This window comes from Dermacentor andersoni, chromosome 1 (assembly GCF_023375885.2).
Source record: "Dermacentor andersoni chromosome 1, qqDerAnde1_hic_scaffold, whole genome shotgun sequence".
NCBI classification, from domain to species: domain Eukaryota; kingdom Metazoa; phylum Arthropoda; class Arachnida; order Ixodida; family Ixodidae; genus Dermacentor; species Dermacentor andersoni.
In genome coordinates, this window is record NC_092814.1 from 136,038,085 (window position 1) to 136,055,344 (window position 17,260).

Genomic DNA, 17,260 nt, shown 5'->3' on the forward strand with positions numbered 1-17,260 from the left:
TTTAATTGCAGCGTGAACGCTTGAGATCATGTGTGAGAGAATTTACACTTTTCCTTGAATTTGTGTTTTCATCAATTTGCCGCTGTTTCCTTTTTTCCCACATTAGAGCAAGACTAACAATAGCCCTTCTAAATACGAGTCTGAGTCTATGCTTTCTTTATGTCTCGTATATAGCCCGGTTCTGATCATTACAGAGTGCACATATTTGAAATAATACAGACATAACTGTACTAGCGTACGGGATACCAACAATTCAAAGTACACCGTTAGTTTCTCCTCACTTAGATTCGAGCTATCGAATGATTTTTTTTCCTGGTTTCTTAACCAGTAGACGCGCCCCACACGAAACCATATAATATTAGAACAGTGTGCTATATATCTAAATTCGTATTTTGTTTAATAATGTGTAACAACATTCCAAAACGCATAAAATTTATGTAGGACTGTGTTCTCGAAAAATAACAATTATGTTGTCTTTTTCACACCCGTGCCTGCACCCACGCTCCACATGATGTGCGTGTTATAATGTTCCTCGAGCTAAAATGTGGAGCCATACACCAGAACCGTAAGAATTTACTTATTAAACCACACTTCCATATTCCAACAATACCAGGGCAGGAATCACGAACAATAGTCAGGCGAAAGGGGCAGAGAAAGTGGGATCCGTGCCAGGAACCAACCGGTATTTAAGGGCTCTAGCAACTTACATAATCCAAAACGCGGCACTCATTGAGTATCTGGGGTTGTTTGTCCTCGAACATTCGAAATTGTGGCTTTCAGTTTGCGAGCGGCTGATCCAACTAGTGATCCATGCGAGCTGTATTTTGTTTTCTCTCTCGCGGCATTTATTACAGCAACTTGTAAAAGGAGCAGCAGTTGATTATTGAGCAAGTGACACCAATGAGGGACGCAGTAACACAGTTCAGAATGGTGAGTGCGATGAGAGTCACACGCACATGCATGTATGAAGCGCGTATGAGATGGGGCGCCACGGCCGCTCTGTGTGTGTTTTTTTTTTTTGGCGCTATTATATATTAGGAAAAGAAAGACTGCATGCATGACATATAGTGTCCAAAACAGCCGTAGTCTAGCAAAAAAAGCACGAAACTAACAGTGCGCTAGGCAATAATGCAAACAAGTTTTCAACGCAAGAGGCAGTGGTATTCAAAGCAAAAAACTAAAGCAGAGGCAAGCATAAACACTTCATCAAGAGAGTATACCAGTCCTGTCGATAGTCCCTTTAATGGCAAAAGTCTTTCAAGTGCGGCATATCTCTTTTTTTTTTTTTTTTTGCTGAATAGGATTTTGAGGAATCCATAAGTTCGGCATTCCGGTAAAACATATAGGTTTTCCAGAAGCGATCTTTTATACCTTCGTCAGCGCTTGTGTTCCTTGACTGTGCTTCGATGAGCAAAACGTGAACAAGGTGAATGCAGGAGCCAACGTTTCGACAAGTGGACTTGTCTTCTTCAAGGCGACGTATGCTTTCTTCGCCACAGTATATATAGGTGGGGTTCTTCTAAAGGGGAGAGGGTGTGAGGCGAGAGGATGCGGAAACGAGGGAAAATGTGTTAGCGTGTCGAATTGAGAGTAAAGAAACGCTGTGTACAAGGTCAAGAGTCAGACAACTGTATTTTTTGTTTGCTGTTGTCATTGCTTTTCCCCTGCTCTGTTTGTTTTTTCATGCGGAAAGTCTTAACCCCCTATACTTTATTGCCCTTTGGGTGACCGTAGGTACATGAATAGATAGCTAGAATTAAAAAACAATGCTTATATATATATATATATATATATATATATATATATATATATATATATATATATATATATATTTATATATATGTGTGTGTGTGTGTGTGTGTGTAGACCGTCTAACAAGCACTAACATCACCTTGAAGATAGATAGATAGATAGATAGATAGATAGATAGATAGATAGATAGATAGATAGATAGATAGATAGATAGATAGATAGCACTTTCCGTGCTTTTCAGCTTAATATCTACCGAGAGTTGCTAAGCTCAAGCCGTTAAAGTGGTAAATGTATTCTCTGATTCGTTAACACAGCGCCAACTACATTTTAATACCATAGTACGCTGCTAGATATTCAAGTAGAGAGCATCTGGCCTAGTTCTCTATGTGCTTGCGATTTCCGCGAGAATCAGCTGAGGCTTCCTGTCATTATAACTGACTTTTGTTCCGCAGCCACACTTATGGTAGTATACTGGTATATTTCTTTGCATCTGATCCACGAAACGAAGTTTTGCTTGATTCGTCTTTATTTTTTTTAAATGTAAATTATAAACGTGAGTGTTTCAAACTGCCTGAAAGTGGCCCTTAAGCCTTCCCTTCATTAGTGAAGCTAGAAAAAAAGCGGAAGCCTTTATGAATGGCGGCTACAAGCAACGGTGTAGCTTGCAGACGAACTACACCGCATAACGTGTCGATGATATTGTCAGTTAAGCACAAGGCTTCCGTGGGATTTCTTTTTCAGGATAGCAGAGGTATGCGGCGATGGATCCAAGACGGTAGCTTAGTAATATTCTGGAACCTAAATATCAAATTTGATGTCCGTTTTTGGCGTTTTGATTATTATCGATTGCAGTGCGAAAAGAAAAGGTTGCCTTTGAAGCAGATGCTTGTTGTTGACTCCCGAAAAGAAAAAAAAGTTTACTTTCTTGGTTTCAGCAAGAAAGTATGAATTGTTTGTTGCCACTCAGTCGTGAAGCATCGGGAAATAACAACTGAGATGACGGAGTATTTTCGGTTCTGTTCTGAAAGCTGTTCTTAAGTTAACGGTGAAATACATTCTACAATGGTAGAGTTTCTCAATAAATAGTAGGGAAGAAAGAAAGATGAAAACATTGTCGATAAGGGCATCGCAAAGGTTGTGCTATCGGCTCCTCTTTGCTTTTCCAAGATTGATCGCAAACTTGAACTCAAAGGGTTCGTTTGCGTTCAACGTCCTCAAACAAACACATTGGTCCCCTTGTTAGCCTATGATCCAAAAGAAGGTCTCATGGGGGCTCTAGCGCAAGTGTGTACGCACTGAAAGGCTGTTCGCAACAAGGAATGCCCCACTCCATGTTTCGGCATAGATAAAAGAGGGAGAACGGGTGAGGGCAGGGAAGTAGGCCAGAAAGGGGTCCAAGTTTGCTACCCCGCAAGAGAGAAAAAGCAAAAACGATCTAAAGAGAAAAAGCAGGAAAAATGGTGTGTTGACACACTTTATTTCACGTTCTCAATCATAGATGGCATTTCTTCAGTGGCGCCGCCTATCTCGCGGGCGCATAGACGGGAGCAAGACAACTGTTCTGTTCGCTCCATTTAGCGGGCACTTCCGCTGCGACCATTGTGCTAATAAATTTTGCTCTAACAGTCTTCGTTTGTCCGGTATTTCTGTCCCGGTCAACAGCACTGGCCTTCCAGTGATGTTACGTTGAGCTACTTCAAAGCAGGTGCGCAATCGTCTCATTGAAACCTTGGATGCCTGTCGGGTATCTCAATAAGAAAATACGACGTCCTATAGTAAGCGCAACATCAATTCACCAATGGTAGAGGAAAGTTTCTTCACACTGTGTTAGTCGAGGTGGTAGAAGAAACTGTAAGTCACAGGCCAGGGGGTGAAGGTGAGTGTTCGTGAAAACGACTGAGTTCCACAAAGCCTTTGTGTTTGACTGCGTGTAACGGAGTGAAGTATTAACGCTGCGTCCGATCTCGAGACCGAGCTCGAAATGCATACGCAGAATAATGTTTGCATGCGCTCATCGATTGCATACTGCAAGGAAAAGTTTCCAGCAGAAAACACTGGTATGGACAGCAGGGAAGACACGACACCCCGCTGGACACGGAACGGAACGTTATTATTTGTTTGGACACTTATTCTGGAAGAAAACAACCATTGCAGTGTAATTGTAATAATCACTTAAATAATGTTTTAAAGTATAATTCAGTATTTAAAATAATTTACATTCCAAAACCACTATCTAATTATCAGGCACGTCGTAGTCGGGAACTCAGGATGAATTCTGACCACCTGGGGTTCTTTAACGTACACGGGCGTTCTTGGATTTCGCCCCTATCGAAATGTGGTCGCCATAGCCGGCATTCGATTCCACTCCCTCGGGCTTAGCAGCGCAACCCGAGAGTCCCTAGGCCAGCACGGTGGATAATTAATTAATTAATTGTCTTGGATTTCGTTTGATATTCCACATTTGATAATCACGTTCCTGTGGTACTTTCGACCCTTCATTCATTCATTTTTTAAAGTTCTAAGTGGAGAAGATCACATCACATTGGTGATAGTATCTTGTATGTTAATTACCCTGAAAAAAAAAAGAAAATTGTGTTTTCGAACGCCTATTTTGTGTCACCGAATTATAATATGAGAAAAAATTTTTCTTTATATGCATAGCTGATCTGCCAAGGTAGAATAATGAGCTGTAGTAGAAATCAGCGTCTTAATATATCTATATTTAAACACAGAAGTTAGCCCCTACAAGATAAAAGTGCCACTAACACCGTACATAGTAAAAACTGATAAATGTTAGCCGTAAAGCACGGCTAAACCGTGCTAGGATTAAATAACATTTGTTGTTGATGGAATCCTGACGAATGTAACGGCACCAGTAAGGCAGAAACGACACAAGCGATAAAAAGTGATGTCGTTATTGTAGAAATCACGGGCACAAAGCTAAGAAATATCGATGTAAGAGGTTTTAAAGATTTACGGAATTTCAAAATTCACCCTTGGCAGATAGCACAAGTCTTGTCCTTGAGTTGTATTATTCAAAGATGAGGACATTGAAACAGATATTAAACTAAAAAACGAAAACTTTCCAATTAACTTTCAAATTAATTGCTTTACGGCACTTATTGCAATGTACGAATTGTAGCCGGGGAGTTTGCAGAACGTACCACTTGAAATAAATTTGCAGGATTGCACCAGTTTTGAGATATTATTTCTGAAACTGTGGGATTAAATACATGCGTGTTCCAGTTACTTTTGTGCCTCAATGCATAAAAAAACGTTTTGATAAAAAATGTAAGTGATTTTTGGGCTCCTTCCATGGCGCATATTTCCAAACATGTGCCATTCTGAAAATTGGTTCCATGTGGACGCGCTTTGCAAATTTACCGGCTACAATACTTAAATTGCAATATGTGCCATAAAGTTATTAATTAGAAAGTGAATTAGCAAAATTGATTTAATTACTTGAATATGTGTTTTGATTTTTCTTGCAAATAATGCGCGCTTCTCTGAATAATCCAGCTCAAGGACATTAATCACGTTATCTGCAACAGCCGATTTTTGAAAATTCCGTAGAGCTTAAAAATGAACACCTTCTATCTCGATGGCTGCGATAATGGCAACCACAGTGGACGATGCTCGGATGCGAAGAAGCTTCTTTAGATGACGTTAAACCATTTTTCACATTAAAGAATAAATGCCGCCCATTCCAGAACATAGACTGCATTCAAGTATATGAAGCCAAACTTACAATATGAAATAACGGCCCAATATTCCCAGATCTGGGGTTTCATCCGGCTAGTTAACTGGGAAGTATATGCTCAATCGGAAATTATACACAAACCTGTTTTGTTTTGTGCACTCCTCTGGCTGCGCCAAGGACAACGCATATCGTCGCTCGCCTTGAGGCTCGGTTTAACGGCCACCTGTGTCCTATACACACTGTTACCACGAGTGTGCGTTGCGTGTTGTGGTAACAGTGTGCATATAGCTTGGTGGCGCTGCCGACTACCCGGTTCCAAAGGCGACGCTCATAGCATCCATCCACGTCATATAATAATAATAATAATAATAATAATAATAATAATAATAAAAATAATAATAATACCTATGTATGCATAGATGCGTCGATTGAGGCAAGACACACGACAGCTCCCTGCTCGTCCTTCTTCACGGAGTGATGAGTTTTTTTTACGTGGGTATGTTTTCACCGTTGCCGCTCGGCGCAAGACATGCTGTCAGGGTACGAAGTTTCTTGAACGTCTTCGCCATCCTGTAGTGTCACGCGAGTTTCATTCGCGTTCGCTAGGCGGCTTTATCGCATTTCTGTTGTCGCGCGACAGTGCGGTCGCGCTATCAAGTAACGCATGGTTCTTGAAAGCAGCAGAACCGTGGTACTTTCCTGAAAGACGGGCCCACCGTGTATCGTTTCGTAGGCGCGCTAGTTGATGATTTTGGCACCTACAAGAATTTACCTCGTTGCCGTGAGCGTATCTTGAAGATTCGATGACGAATCTATGTATAAGCGGGCAGACACAAGCGCCCTTTATTGGATTCCGCGACCGGCGACATTGCTTGCTTCATTCGTTTGGATTCGAGTGTTGCTTGTCTTTCTGGCAACAAGTTCCCCCTTCAGCACAACAGTGATAGGTCATCAGCAGCGCTTTCCGCTTACAACCGATTGCAAAGGCCAGTGCTGCGACAGCTTTTTCTGCCGTCGCCGTATTACGGCGGCGCTTACCCCAAGGAGTGAGCCCAGCCGAGCGCCGCTTTCATAAGATATGGTTGTCATTCCATAAAAGCAATAAGCAGGCTCGCGAGCTATGGGAACTCGCGTATGATCGTCTCTGTACATTGTATCGAGCGCAATCACATCCAGTGTGTAAAGCAGAGCTCCCAAAACCTAGAGCCACCGGTCAGAGCGACGTGATTACTCTTTCTCGCACCCTAAATTAAACGATGCTGGTTAATCTGCAAATGTATGTTTATCTGTGAGCGCTGTCAACAAGCACCTCTATAAAATAATCAGAGAAAGATACTACAAGTGCCCTGTTTGGGGTCACAGTTTCGGAGCAGTAAACAAAGAGGTCACAGGACAAACAAAACGAGACATCGTAACACGAATACGAAGCGCCGCTTCGATGCAGCTGATGTACTGTCTGATAAAGGTACCTGAGCACACGTGCGCCTTTCTCTTCGTTAGCCACGGGGCACTCCTGTTGACGCCGTTCGGCACGCGTTTGGCAGCGTTTTTTTCTTTATCTATTTCATATAGAGGGGCCGAGACAGGGAGGGACAGCGACGAATTGCTTTGTAGTATCAAGTAGCGCAATCTTCTTTCATATCTAATTATTCCTAGTAGATGGGAGTGCAGGAGCGTGCAGGCGAGGCATTTTTTCTTCTTTATACCACTGACAGCAATAAAGCGTTCAGTAAATGACGACGCTGTCACCTGTCGTTGCTCGCAGGCCATCCATCTCCGACCATCACATGGCACGTGGGCCACTCGGTGGTGAACCGCGCCGTGACGCAGCTGCAAGACGACAAGACGCTGTCGTGGATCGAGCTGCAACGACTGGAGCGCAGCCACTTCCGCACGGAGGTCACGTGCGCCGCGGCCAGTGGCACCGGGACCCAGCCCATCAAATCGTCTGTCACCGTCGACCTGCACCGTAAGCTTGCACGATGCGCTGCCCAGCCTGGTTTTGTCGCTATAGCTTTCATTATACCGACTATGCGAAGTGCCGGCCGGTCCTACTAGCCTTGCAATTTCGGCCATGGCCTTTGACTTCGCGTGCGTGTGGCTAATCTAACCAGGAGTCTGTGGAATAGATCTTTCTAAGGCACTGTGCAATCACTATGAGAAAAAAATAATAGACGTCAGCGATGTAGGCGAAACCAAGTACTCTCAAAAGTCAGCTAAAAATTATGTAGATCTGACGCACTGTGGGTATCGGTGTAAGCGAAGCTTTCTTTGCTGTTTGCTTTGATGGAGGATAATTAGGGGTGATGTTGACGGTGAATGTTTAATTTCTTCAATGTTTAGTTCAAAAGAAGAGTGGGGAGTTTATGTTAAACTTTACCACTGCTGTTGGTCTGCATAGCACACAGAACACGCAGAGAGAGGTGTTTGCTTGAGATGGTGTTGTGCGCCATCTTTCATAATCCCTGAGAGGGTTAAGCATTGGCATTGTCACTGCTGCTGCTGCAGCAGCAGCAGAGCAGGAGGAGGAGGAGGAGGAGGAGGAGGAGGAGGAGGAGGAGGAGGGGGAGGAGGGGGAGGAGGAGGAAGAGTGAAAGAAAGCTTCACTTAAAAAAATCCGTCCTGACGGTACCACATTGGAGGGTTTGACCTTCATTTCGCCTTCACCTTAAGTTAGAAATTAAAATTAATATTATCGCGCGGACATTGATTACCTTTTACTGATGGCAGTTCTGTCACCAGCTAGCTACTGTTACAAAGTCACCTGTAATGACTGTTGCAGTCGTTATTGCAACGTGAGAGTATCATGGAAGGGAAATTAAACGTATACTTGTAATGAGTTACAGTTAAATTGTAATAATATCTGGCTTTATTACTTGTGTCTCATGATCGAAGTGTTACTTAAGCACGCGAATCACAATATGTATTTTTTTATAAAGAAGTATTTTTACGTATTCCGCATGTTCAAATGTCCTATTCATGCTGGGCGCACGTGGGGAGGGCTATTTGTCGCTTGAAAGCATCCACATCTGCATGAGGAAATCACATTTCTGGTTTGCAGCTACCGCTATCGATGAAGCAGCACCAGTTGGTGCTTGCTCAGAGGGCTTCGCTCAGGACAATCGCAACAAATGTATTGAAGTGGAGATGCTTTGATTTAGACAATTGCTTGGTTTTTACGAAATAAATAAAGATGTATATTGCGCATGCCAAGCAAAGATGCCAGCTAAGTCTTCTCTAAAGAAAGTTGTAACAAAAATGTTATGCGGATCTCATGCGCTGTGCGAATCAATGTAACCAAAGCTTTCTGCTGTTTGATTTGACTGACGATAATTTGTGGTGGTGTCGACGGTGAACGTTTAATTTCTTGAGCGTTTAGTCCAATACGAGAGTGGTGAGGTGATGTTAAACGTTACCTTGCTTGCGACACCGCTGTTTGTCTGCGTTGTAGAGGAAATGCACAGGGATACCTACGAGAAGGTTAGCCTTGTCATTGCCTCACACAGCACAACGCATCTTGGCAGAAGTGTTAAACTTTAATTTAATCATGGGGCTTTACGTGCCAGAACCAGAATAGGATTATAAGGCACGCCATAGTGACGCACTCCCAATTAATTTTGGCCCCATGGGGTTCATTGACGTGTAGTAACTCTAAGTATACAAGTGCTTTTGTATTTCTCTGCGTCGAAACGCGGCTGCCGGGGTCAGATTCGAACCTGCGACCTCCTGCAACGCCATAACCGCAAAGCTACCATGGCGGGCACAGAAGTGCTGATTTTACGTGCGGCCGCTTCCATGATGTCTAGGCGCTACGGGGCTTTCATGGGCCTTTTTCCTTTAATAGGCAGTTTTAGTTTGGCGTCCGCAAGCACCCACGTGCGTAGGGCGTGAGGTTGTGCGTGCGTAGCGTTGCGCGCGGGCACGATACGGCAATAGTTGGCCGGACGCAAAAGCTGACAAGGGGATTGCTGACTTGCATGCGTAGGAACCAGTAGTGTGCTACTCAGCGCCGCCATATGCCACCTTCTTAAACTGTGCAGCCAATATCAGCCGCCACGAAGTCAAACCACAAGCCGGAGTCATGTCTTCGGCAAGAGCGATATAAAAAAAAATTGGAGGACGCTTGAGCTTCGCCTTCAAGAGTGGAACGCGATAGCGTTATCGCACCCAGTTCGCACCACCCACTCAAAACGATCTACGCGAGCCAAACGTCGTGATCGGTACGGACAGCCGGGCCGCGACGCGCCATGAAGGTGGATGCGATCATGGGGCGAGTGGCGCGGCACGTGTCGGGGCAGCGCCGTACATTGCGAGGAGGGGGTCCTCTGTGTTTGCCGCAAGATGGTTCTGCGTGTGCGCAGAGCGCAGAAGAAATGTAGCGGAACCGTACTTCGCTACTCGTGTAACGGCGACTTCTGTAATTTACATGTTCATAATTACCGATATACACCGCAGTATAACTTTCTACGGCATGTTTCTAAGGAACCACCGCATTCACTAGAGGCACTTTTGTCCCAATTTGAACTATCGTGGCTGAGTGGTAGCGTCTCCGTCTCACACTCCGGAGACCCTGATTCGATTCCCACCCAGCCCATCTTGCAAGTTGTTTTTTATTTATGAATTGCCTTCCGGGATTTTTCGCTCACGGCCAACGTTGCCGATGCCGACGACACCGGCTTTTCTGCGACACCAGCTCCTTAACGCTGTCGCGTTAAAGAATGCGCTCTCGTGGACACGCGAGAACGTCCCGCAAAGGCCGCTGAGCCCGCAGCGGAGGCTACGCTGCTTTTCAAAAGCAGCCGACTCCTGCGTACTGCGCATGCGCACTAACGCCTCCGCGGGTTTGCTGCGTACGCAGATCTACTGCGGACGCCCAACCAAACCTGTCTAATGACTCATGCTCGCGGCTAAGGCGGCGTCCGTTCGTAGAACATGTCACACTGCACTAGGGGGCGCTCATGACGTCATTAGAGTGGCGCGCGTACTGTGCATGCACCCAGTAGATAGCACCACCTTCGCGTTCCAAAGCTGCGTCGGCAGACGCTTCTCGCTAGCCTGGTCAGTCGGATCTCTCCGAAGCGTGCTCGCGCTGCCGATAGAAGCGCAAGCCGCGGCAGGCTCACCGACAACATTCGAGTGGAAAGGAACAGCGTCATCCAGAGCCTCCCAACACAAGAATGTTAAAAGCCAATGGACAGATGCGACTGAAGCGACTCAGCCGGTCACCTTGGACGAAGGCTAAAGAGGCAGAACGCAAGCGACAACAACGCCTTCGGAACAAGCAACAGCAGCAACAACAAGCCACTTCAAGTGGGGAATGCGAGCTCCTAGATTCTCCCAACGCCAGAAGATTAAAGTTCAACGAGAGAAAGCCTCTAGAACGACTCAACACGTCGCCAGGAACGAGTGCTAAGGAGGCAGAGCTCAAGTGACAACAATGGTTGGCATCAGAACCACAACCAAGTACATCATCGGAAAGAGAGGCACCCGTTCCAAAGCGCCCCTGTCACACAACTACGCTGTCTGCCAGACTGCAATTTGCTGCATCGACCAACTCATCAAAGCTTCACCAGTCACGAACGATAAAAAGACATCTTTACCGGCGACAACTTTGAAGCAGAGACGGCATTCACAGAAAAAGAAGTACCACTCGAATCAATCAATAAATGATTTCATCAACATCACGGACATCACGGTGCATCTCAATCAAACAGCAGTTCAGACAATAGCAACAGAGGCAGTCATAGAAATCGCCTACCGCAGTTTAGCTCAGCAAAATGCCCATACGCTTCGTCAGCACTCCTGCGTTAGTTGTGGACTTGACAAATTTGCACGGTGTTTATTTTTCAGACATTGCAGAAACCATACTTGTGGTAAAATACTTGTGGTTAGGCGCCTTTTCTTACTCGTTAAGTTGGATTAAATTACGGGTTTTACGAGCGAAAACTCCGATCCTGTTATCAGGCACTTCGTAGTGAGGGATTGCGGAATAGTTTTGACCACATCGTGCTCTTTAAGAGCACCCAATGCACAGTTCACGAGTGTTTTTTTCATGCTGCCTTCCATCAGAATAAGACCGCCGCTGCTGGGAACGAATCCGGGACTTCATGCTCAGCAGGGAAACACCACGGCGACTGTGCTGCCATGGCGGGTGTTTACATCTTCATAGCCGAAGCGTTTTTGAATTCTTTTGTGCATTAAAAGGCGGCCACCGTGGCTCGGATCATACACGAAACCTCGAGTTTAGCAACACAGGGCTATAGCTGCTGAGCTACCATGGTGGGTGTTTTAATATTGATAGCACAAGCGTTTTTGAATTCTGTTGCTCATTAAAAGGCGGAAACCGTGGCTGAGATCGTACACAAAACATCGGGTTTAGCAACACAGTGCCATAGCCGCTGAGCTACCATGGTGGGTGTTTTAATCTGGACAGCCGAAGCGCTTTTGAATTTTGTTGCCCATTAAAAGGCGGCAACAATAGCTACTCAACAATAGACCATATTCACATTATCAATCAGGTGATAGAGAAATGTGAGGAATATAACCAACCCTTATATATAGCTTTCATTGATTACAAAAAAGCGTTTGAGTCAGTCGAAACCTCAGCAGTCGTGTAGGTATTACGGAATCAGGGTGTAGACGAGCCGTATGTAAAAATACTGAAAGATATCCAGAGCGGCTCCACAGCCACCGCCGTCCTTCATAAAGAAAGCAACAAAATCCCCAAAAAGAAAGGCGTCAGGCAGGGACATAGGATTTCGCCAGTGCTATTATCAGCGTGTTTACAGGAGGTATTTAGAGACCTGAATTGGGAAGAATTGGGGAAGAGTTAATGGAGAGTACCTTAGTAGCTTGCGATTTGCTGATGATATTCCCTTGCTTAGTAACTCAAGGGACAAATTGCAATGCATGCTCACTGACCACTGACCTGAAGAGGGAAAGCAGAAGGTGGGTCTAAAAATTAAACTCCAGAAAACTAAAGTAATGTTTAACAGTCTCGGAAGAGAACAGCAGTTTACGATAGGTAGCCAGGCACTGGAAGTGTTTAAGAGAATACATCTACTTAGGGCAGGCAGTGACCGCGGATCCGGATCATGAGACTGAAATAATCAGAAGAATAAGAATGGGCTGGTGTGCGTTTGGCAGGCATTCTCAGATCATGAACAGCAGGTTGCCATTAGCCCTCAAGAGAAAAGTTTATAACAGCTGTGTCTTACCAGTACTCACGTACGGTGCAGAAACCTGGAGGCTTAGGAAAAGGGTTCTACTTAAATTGAGGACGACGCAACGAGCTATGGAAAGAAGAATGATGGGTGTAATGTTAAAGGATAAGAAAAGAGCAGATTGGGTTAGGGAACAAACTCGAGTTAATGAGACTTAGTTGAAATCAAGAAAAAGAAATGGGCATGGGCAGGACATGTAATGAGCAGGGAAGATAACCGATGGTCATTAAGGGTTACGGACTGGATTCCAAGGGAAGGGAAGCGTAGCAGGGGGCGGCAGAAAGTTAGGTGGGCGAATGAGATTAAGAAGTTTGCAGGGACAACATGGCCACAATTAGTACATGATCGGGGTAATTGGAGAAGTATGGCAGAGGCATTTTCCCTGCAGTGGGCGTAACCAGGCTCATGATGATGATGATGATGATGATGATGATGAAAAGGCTGCCACCGGGGCTGCGATCGTACACGAAACCTCGGGTTTAGCAACACAGTGCTATAGCCGCTAAGCTACCATGGTGGGTGTTTTAATCTTCATAGCCGAAGCGTTTTTAAATTCTGTTGCGTATTAAAAGGCGTTCACCATGGCTAGGATCTTACACGAAACCTCGGGTTCAGCAACGGAGCGCTATAGCCGCTGAGCTTCCGTGTCGAGTGTTTAATTTTTTATAGCCGAAGCGTTTTTGAATTTTGTTGCCCATTAAAGGGTAGCCCCCGTGGCTGTGATCGTACCCGAGACCTTGGGTTCAGTAACGCAAGGCTACAGTCTTAAGAAGTTTACACCCTTTGGGGCGTATCTTGCCCCACAACAATAATTGCCGTTTGCCTTGCCCGCATTTCCTTTCTTTAATGATGCGAGCCCGGTACTTCCAAGTCATGAGCGGCACACTCTTATGCAAAATTACACCCTTTTGCCACACAACGATAATCGTTATCTGGCTTGTCCTCATTTCCTTACTTTAACGCGCCGAGCCCGGTACTTTCCAGTGGCGAACAGCATGCGCGTTATTAGCATGACATAGCATTCCCGACGGGAAAGTAGCGGGCGCGGCCTTTTCAAGAAAGGAAACACAAGCAAGGCAGATGACGATTATTGTAGTGTGGCAGAGATGCACCCCAAATGGTGTAACTTTGCCTAAGAGTGCACTATAAAAAAGCTTACACCCTTTGGGGTATATATCTGCCACACAACAATAATTGTCATCAGCCTTGCTTGCGCGTCCTTTCTTGAAAACGCCGCGCCCGCTACTTTCCTGTCAGCAATGCTATGTCATGCTGATAACACTCATGCCGTTCATTACTGGGAAGTACCGGGCTCGTAGGGTTAAATAAAGGAAATGCGGACAAGACAGATGACGTTTATTGTTGCGTGGCAAGATACGACTCAAAGGGTGTAAACTTTTCTTAGAGTGTGCATGCGCCTTATCAGCTTGACAGAGCATTCTCGACAGAAAAGTAGCGAGCGCAGCGTTTTCAAGAAAGGAAACGCAAGCAAGACAGATGACGATTATTGTTGCGTGGCAAGATAATACACAAAGGGTGTACATTTGTTCAACAGTGCATGGCGGGTGTTTTAATCTTCAAAGCCGAAGTGTTTTTGAATTCTGTTGCCAATTAAAGGACGGCCACCATATCTGAGATCGTAACCGAGACCTCGGGTTCAGCAACGCAAGGTTATAGTATACTGAGGTACCATGGTGGGTGTTCTAATCTTACACTCTAAGAAATGTTTACACCCTTTGGAGTGCCCCTTCTGCCACACAACGATAATCGTCATCTGCCTTGATGCGTTTCCTTTCTTGAAAACGCCGCGCCCGCTACTTTCCTGTCGGGAATGCTACCATGCTGATAACGCACATGCCGTTCGTTACTGGAAAGTAGCGGGCTCGCAGCGTTAAAGAAAGGAAAGGCATCAAGGCAGATGACGGTTATCGTTGTGTAGAAGAAGGGACACTCCAAAGGGTGTAAACATTTCTTAGAGTGTAGCCCGAGCGTTATTGAATAAGGCTATAGTATACTGAGGTACCATGGCGGGTGTTTTAATCTTAGCCCGAGCGTTTTCGTATTCTGTTGCCAATTAAAGGATGACCACCATATCTGAGATCGTAACCGAGACCTCGGGCTCAGCAACGCAAGGCTGTAGTATACTGAGGTACCATGGCGGGTGTGTTAATCTTGATAGCCAAAGCGTTTTTGTATTCTGTTGCCCATTAAAAGGCGGCCACCATGAATGGGATCGTACACGAAAACTCGGGTTTAGCAACACAGTGGTATAGCGGCTGAGCTACCATGGCGGGGGTTTTAATCTTGATAGCCGAAGCGTTTTTTTTTTAATTCTCTTGCCTGTTAAAAGGCAGCCCCATGGCTGGGATTGTACCCGATGCATCGGGTTCAGCAACGCAACGCTATAGCCACTGAGGTACCATTTCGAGTGTTTTGATCTTGATAAAATGCACAGCTCAACACACTTACAGAGCTTATCACTCAGTGCGAGGAAGCAAGAGAGCTAAAACAACAGTACGTGGAATCCTTGATTCTGTCATAGTTATTATCTACTTCACGAACATTGACGCCCCCCATTGATATCTATACCGAGAGAAAAACAAGCTTTAATTGTATGCTGGTGATGTTATCCTGGCTGTTCGCCTGAAAGGCTACTCCAAGTTCTGGGTGACTATTATAATATATACAGTGATAAACGCCAACAGCGCCTTCGTGGCGCTTAACGCACAGGTGGTGTTTTGCCATGGGACGAGAATGTGCTGTAGCGCCAAGCTCCAGTCTCGTTTAAGGTACAGTGACGCCTTCAGAGACTCTCTCTCTCTCTCTATGACGCATAGCGCTAGCAGTCGCACAGAACATATCGCAGGTCTTCAGGAACGTTACATTCAGAGGAACTCGTTCAACCCTGTAAAGCAGTTGAAAAAGTTAATAAATGCGCATCTGTCAAGAGATTGATTGACTTCACTTAAATTGCCATTGAATTTCATAACCAAAGTCCATGTAGTGTAGGCTCAAGTATAATAATATAGGCGACAAAATATAATAATATAGCCGACAAGATCACTCACCCTCCCCTTCTTCTTCTCACATCTCACGTTCTTCCTATGTTTCGGACCCATCTTCCATCTTCGTAGTCCGAAAACCTTTTCTGCGAAGGCCACACGTGCTATAATATTTCCATGTTTCTGCTCGCTTCCTCTTAATTGAACTGGGGTGGAAGAAGTGTCTCTTCAGGGACTTCGGGCTCGGGATGCCCTCACTGAAGCACCTGAAGCTCCTTCGAAGTGCCCCGAAGGTCCCGAAGTGCTTTCCCCCCGCATCTGCAGCGGATGCCTTGCATTTGCAGTGGCTCTGTCCTGGGACAAAGGCCACAAAAAGAAAAAGTGCTTAGAGATGCCGGGGCACGGACAGACTTGCCCACGGATTACGAACCGTTAATATCAGACGATAAGTCCCACAGGCCACTTATGCAACTTCTTCACGAAGAAGGATTGCACGGATTTGGTTAAATGGTATGCCACGTGGAAAACCACATCATTAAAGAAAAAAAGATTACCCGACACTAGCAACGAGCCCACGAAGTCAATTTAGTTGCTCATTTTCCTCGAAGACAACATCGTTGTTCGGAACATGGCTGGAAGACAGTTGCAATATCATGAAAATGAATTGCTGACAATATCAATTTGTTGAGGGTTGTTCTTGTGTGTTTTCTGAATGCGTCTTGTTGAATCTTTACTCAAAGTTTGTGAGTGGTGTAGAAAAGGTATATGCACTCCTGTTAAATTTCGTGGAATTTTAAATGTCATGTCATTAAGTAATTATGGGGAGTTGACGATACTGTAATATGACAATAGAGATACATTTTGACTGAAGTGTGCCACTGCGAGTTTTATTAGAGTGACATGAGCTTTTCCACACAACAGACTCACTCCAGATTTAGGCTGCACATCGAGCTGTATAGCTTGATAAACGCGTCTGCGCTTTGGAATTGTACGTACTGTTTAAGCGCTGAAATTACAACCACCACAAAGGGACCCGAACGGGACAGGCGCTGACTTCTAACTAACGATTAATGCAAGATGACGTAAATATATACCGGAAAACAGACAAGAACACATAGAAAAGACAAGAATCAACATAACTAATCGTTTTATCGTATCGTCCAACATGTGTGCGTCACTAAACAATTGTCGCCAAGAGCTCTCAAGAAAGCAAATTTCTTTGGCCGATAACGAAAGAGACGGTGAGCTGACGCACTCATAATCATTACTACTCATTATTGCAGCTCCCACGATCTCGCGCTGCACCGATCTTTCTCTCTAAACAATATTGCAGTGTGAAGATATGGCTTTCACTTACAGTCTCGGCAATGTAACGCCAGGTGTCGCTGTCCTCCCTTTTTCACGTTCCTGTCGTGCTCCCTTAACCGCTCGTTTAGGCATCGTTCCGTTTGCCCTACGTATGTTTTGCCACACGATAGTGGTATCCGATTGACAAGACCTTCAGCGCATGTGACGAATTCTTTCTTGTGATTTACTTTGCACCCCTTCTTTTGGCTTTTTACTGGCGATGTCATACTACACAA

The 17,260-nt window shown here is 45.0% G+C and overlaps 1 protein-coding gene across 1 annotated transcript in view; it reads left to right on the forward strand.

Moving 5' to 3' along the window:
- Positions 1 to 17,260, forward strand: part of LOC126543350 (synaptogenesis protein syg-2-like) — a 961,852-nt gene that overhangs the window by 718,150 nt on the left and 226,442 nt on the right. The window contains exon 5 of the mRNA XM_055062075.1: positions 7,218 to 7,421. Coding sequence (XP_054918050.1) covers positions 7,218 to 7,421 — 204 coding nt within the window. The remainder of the gene's footprint in view (positions 1 to 7,217; positions 7,422 to 17,260) is intronic.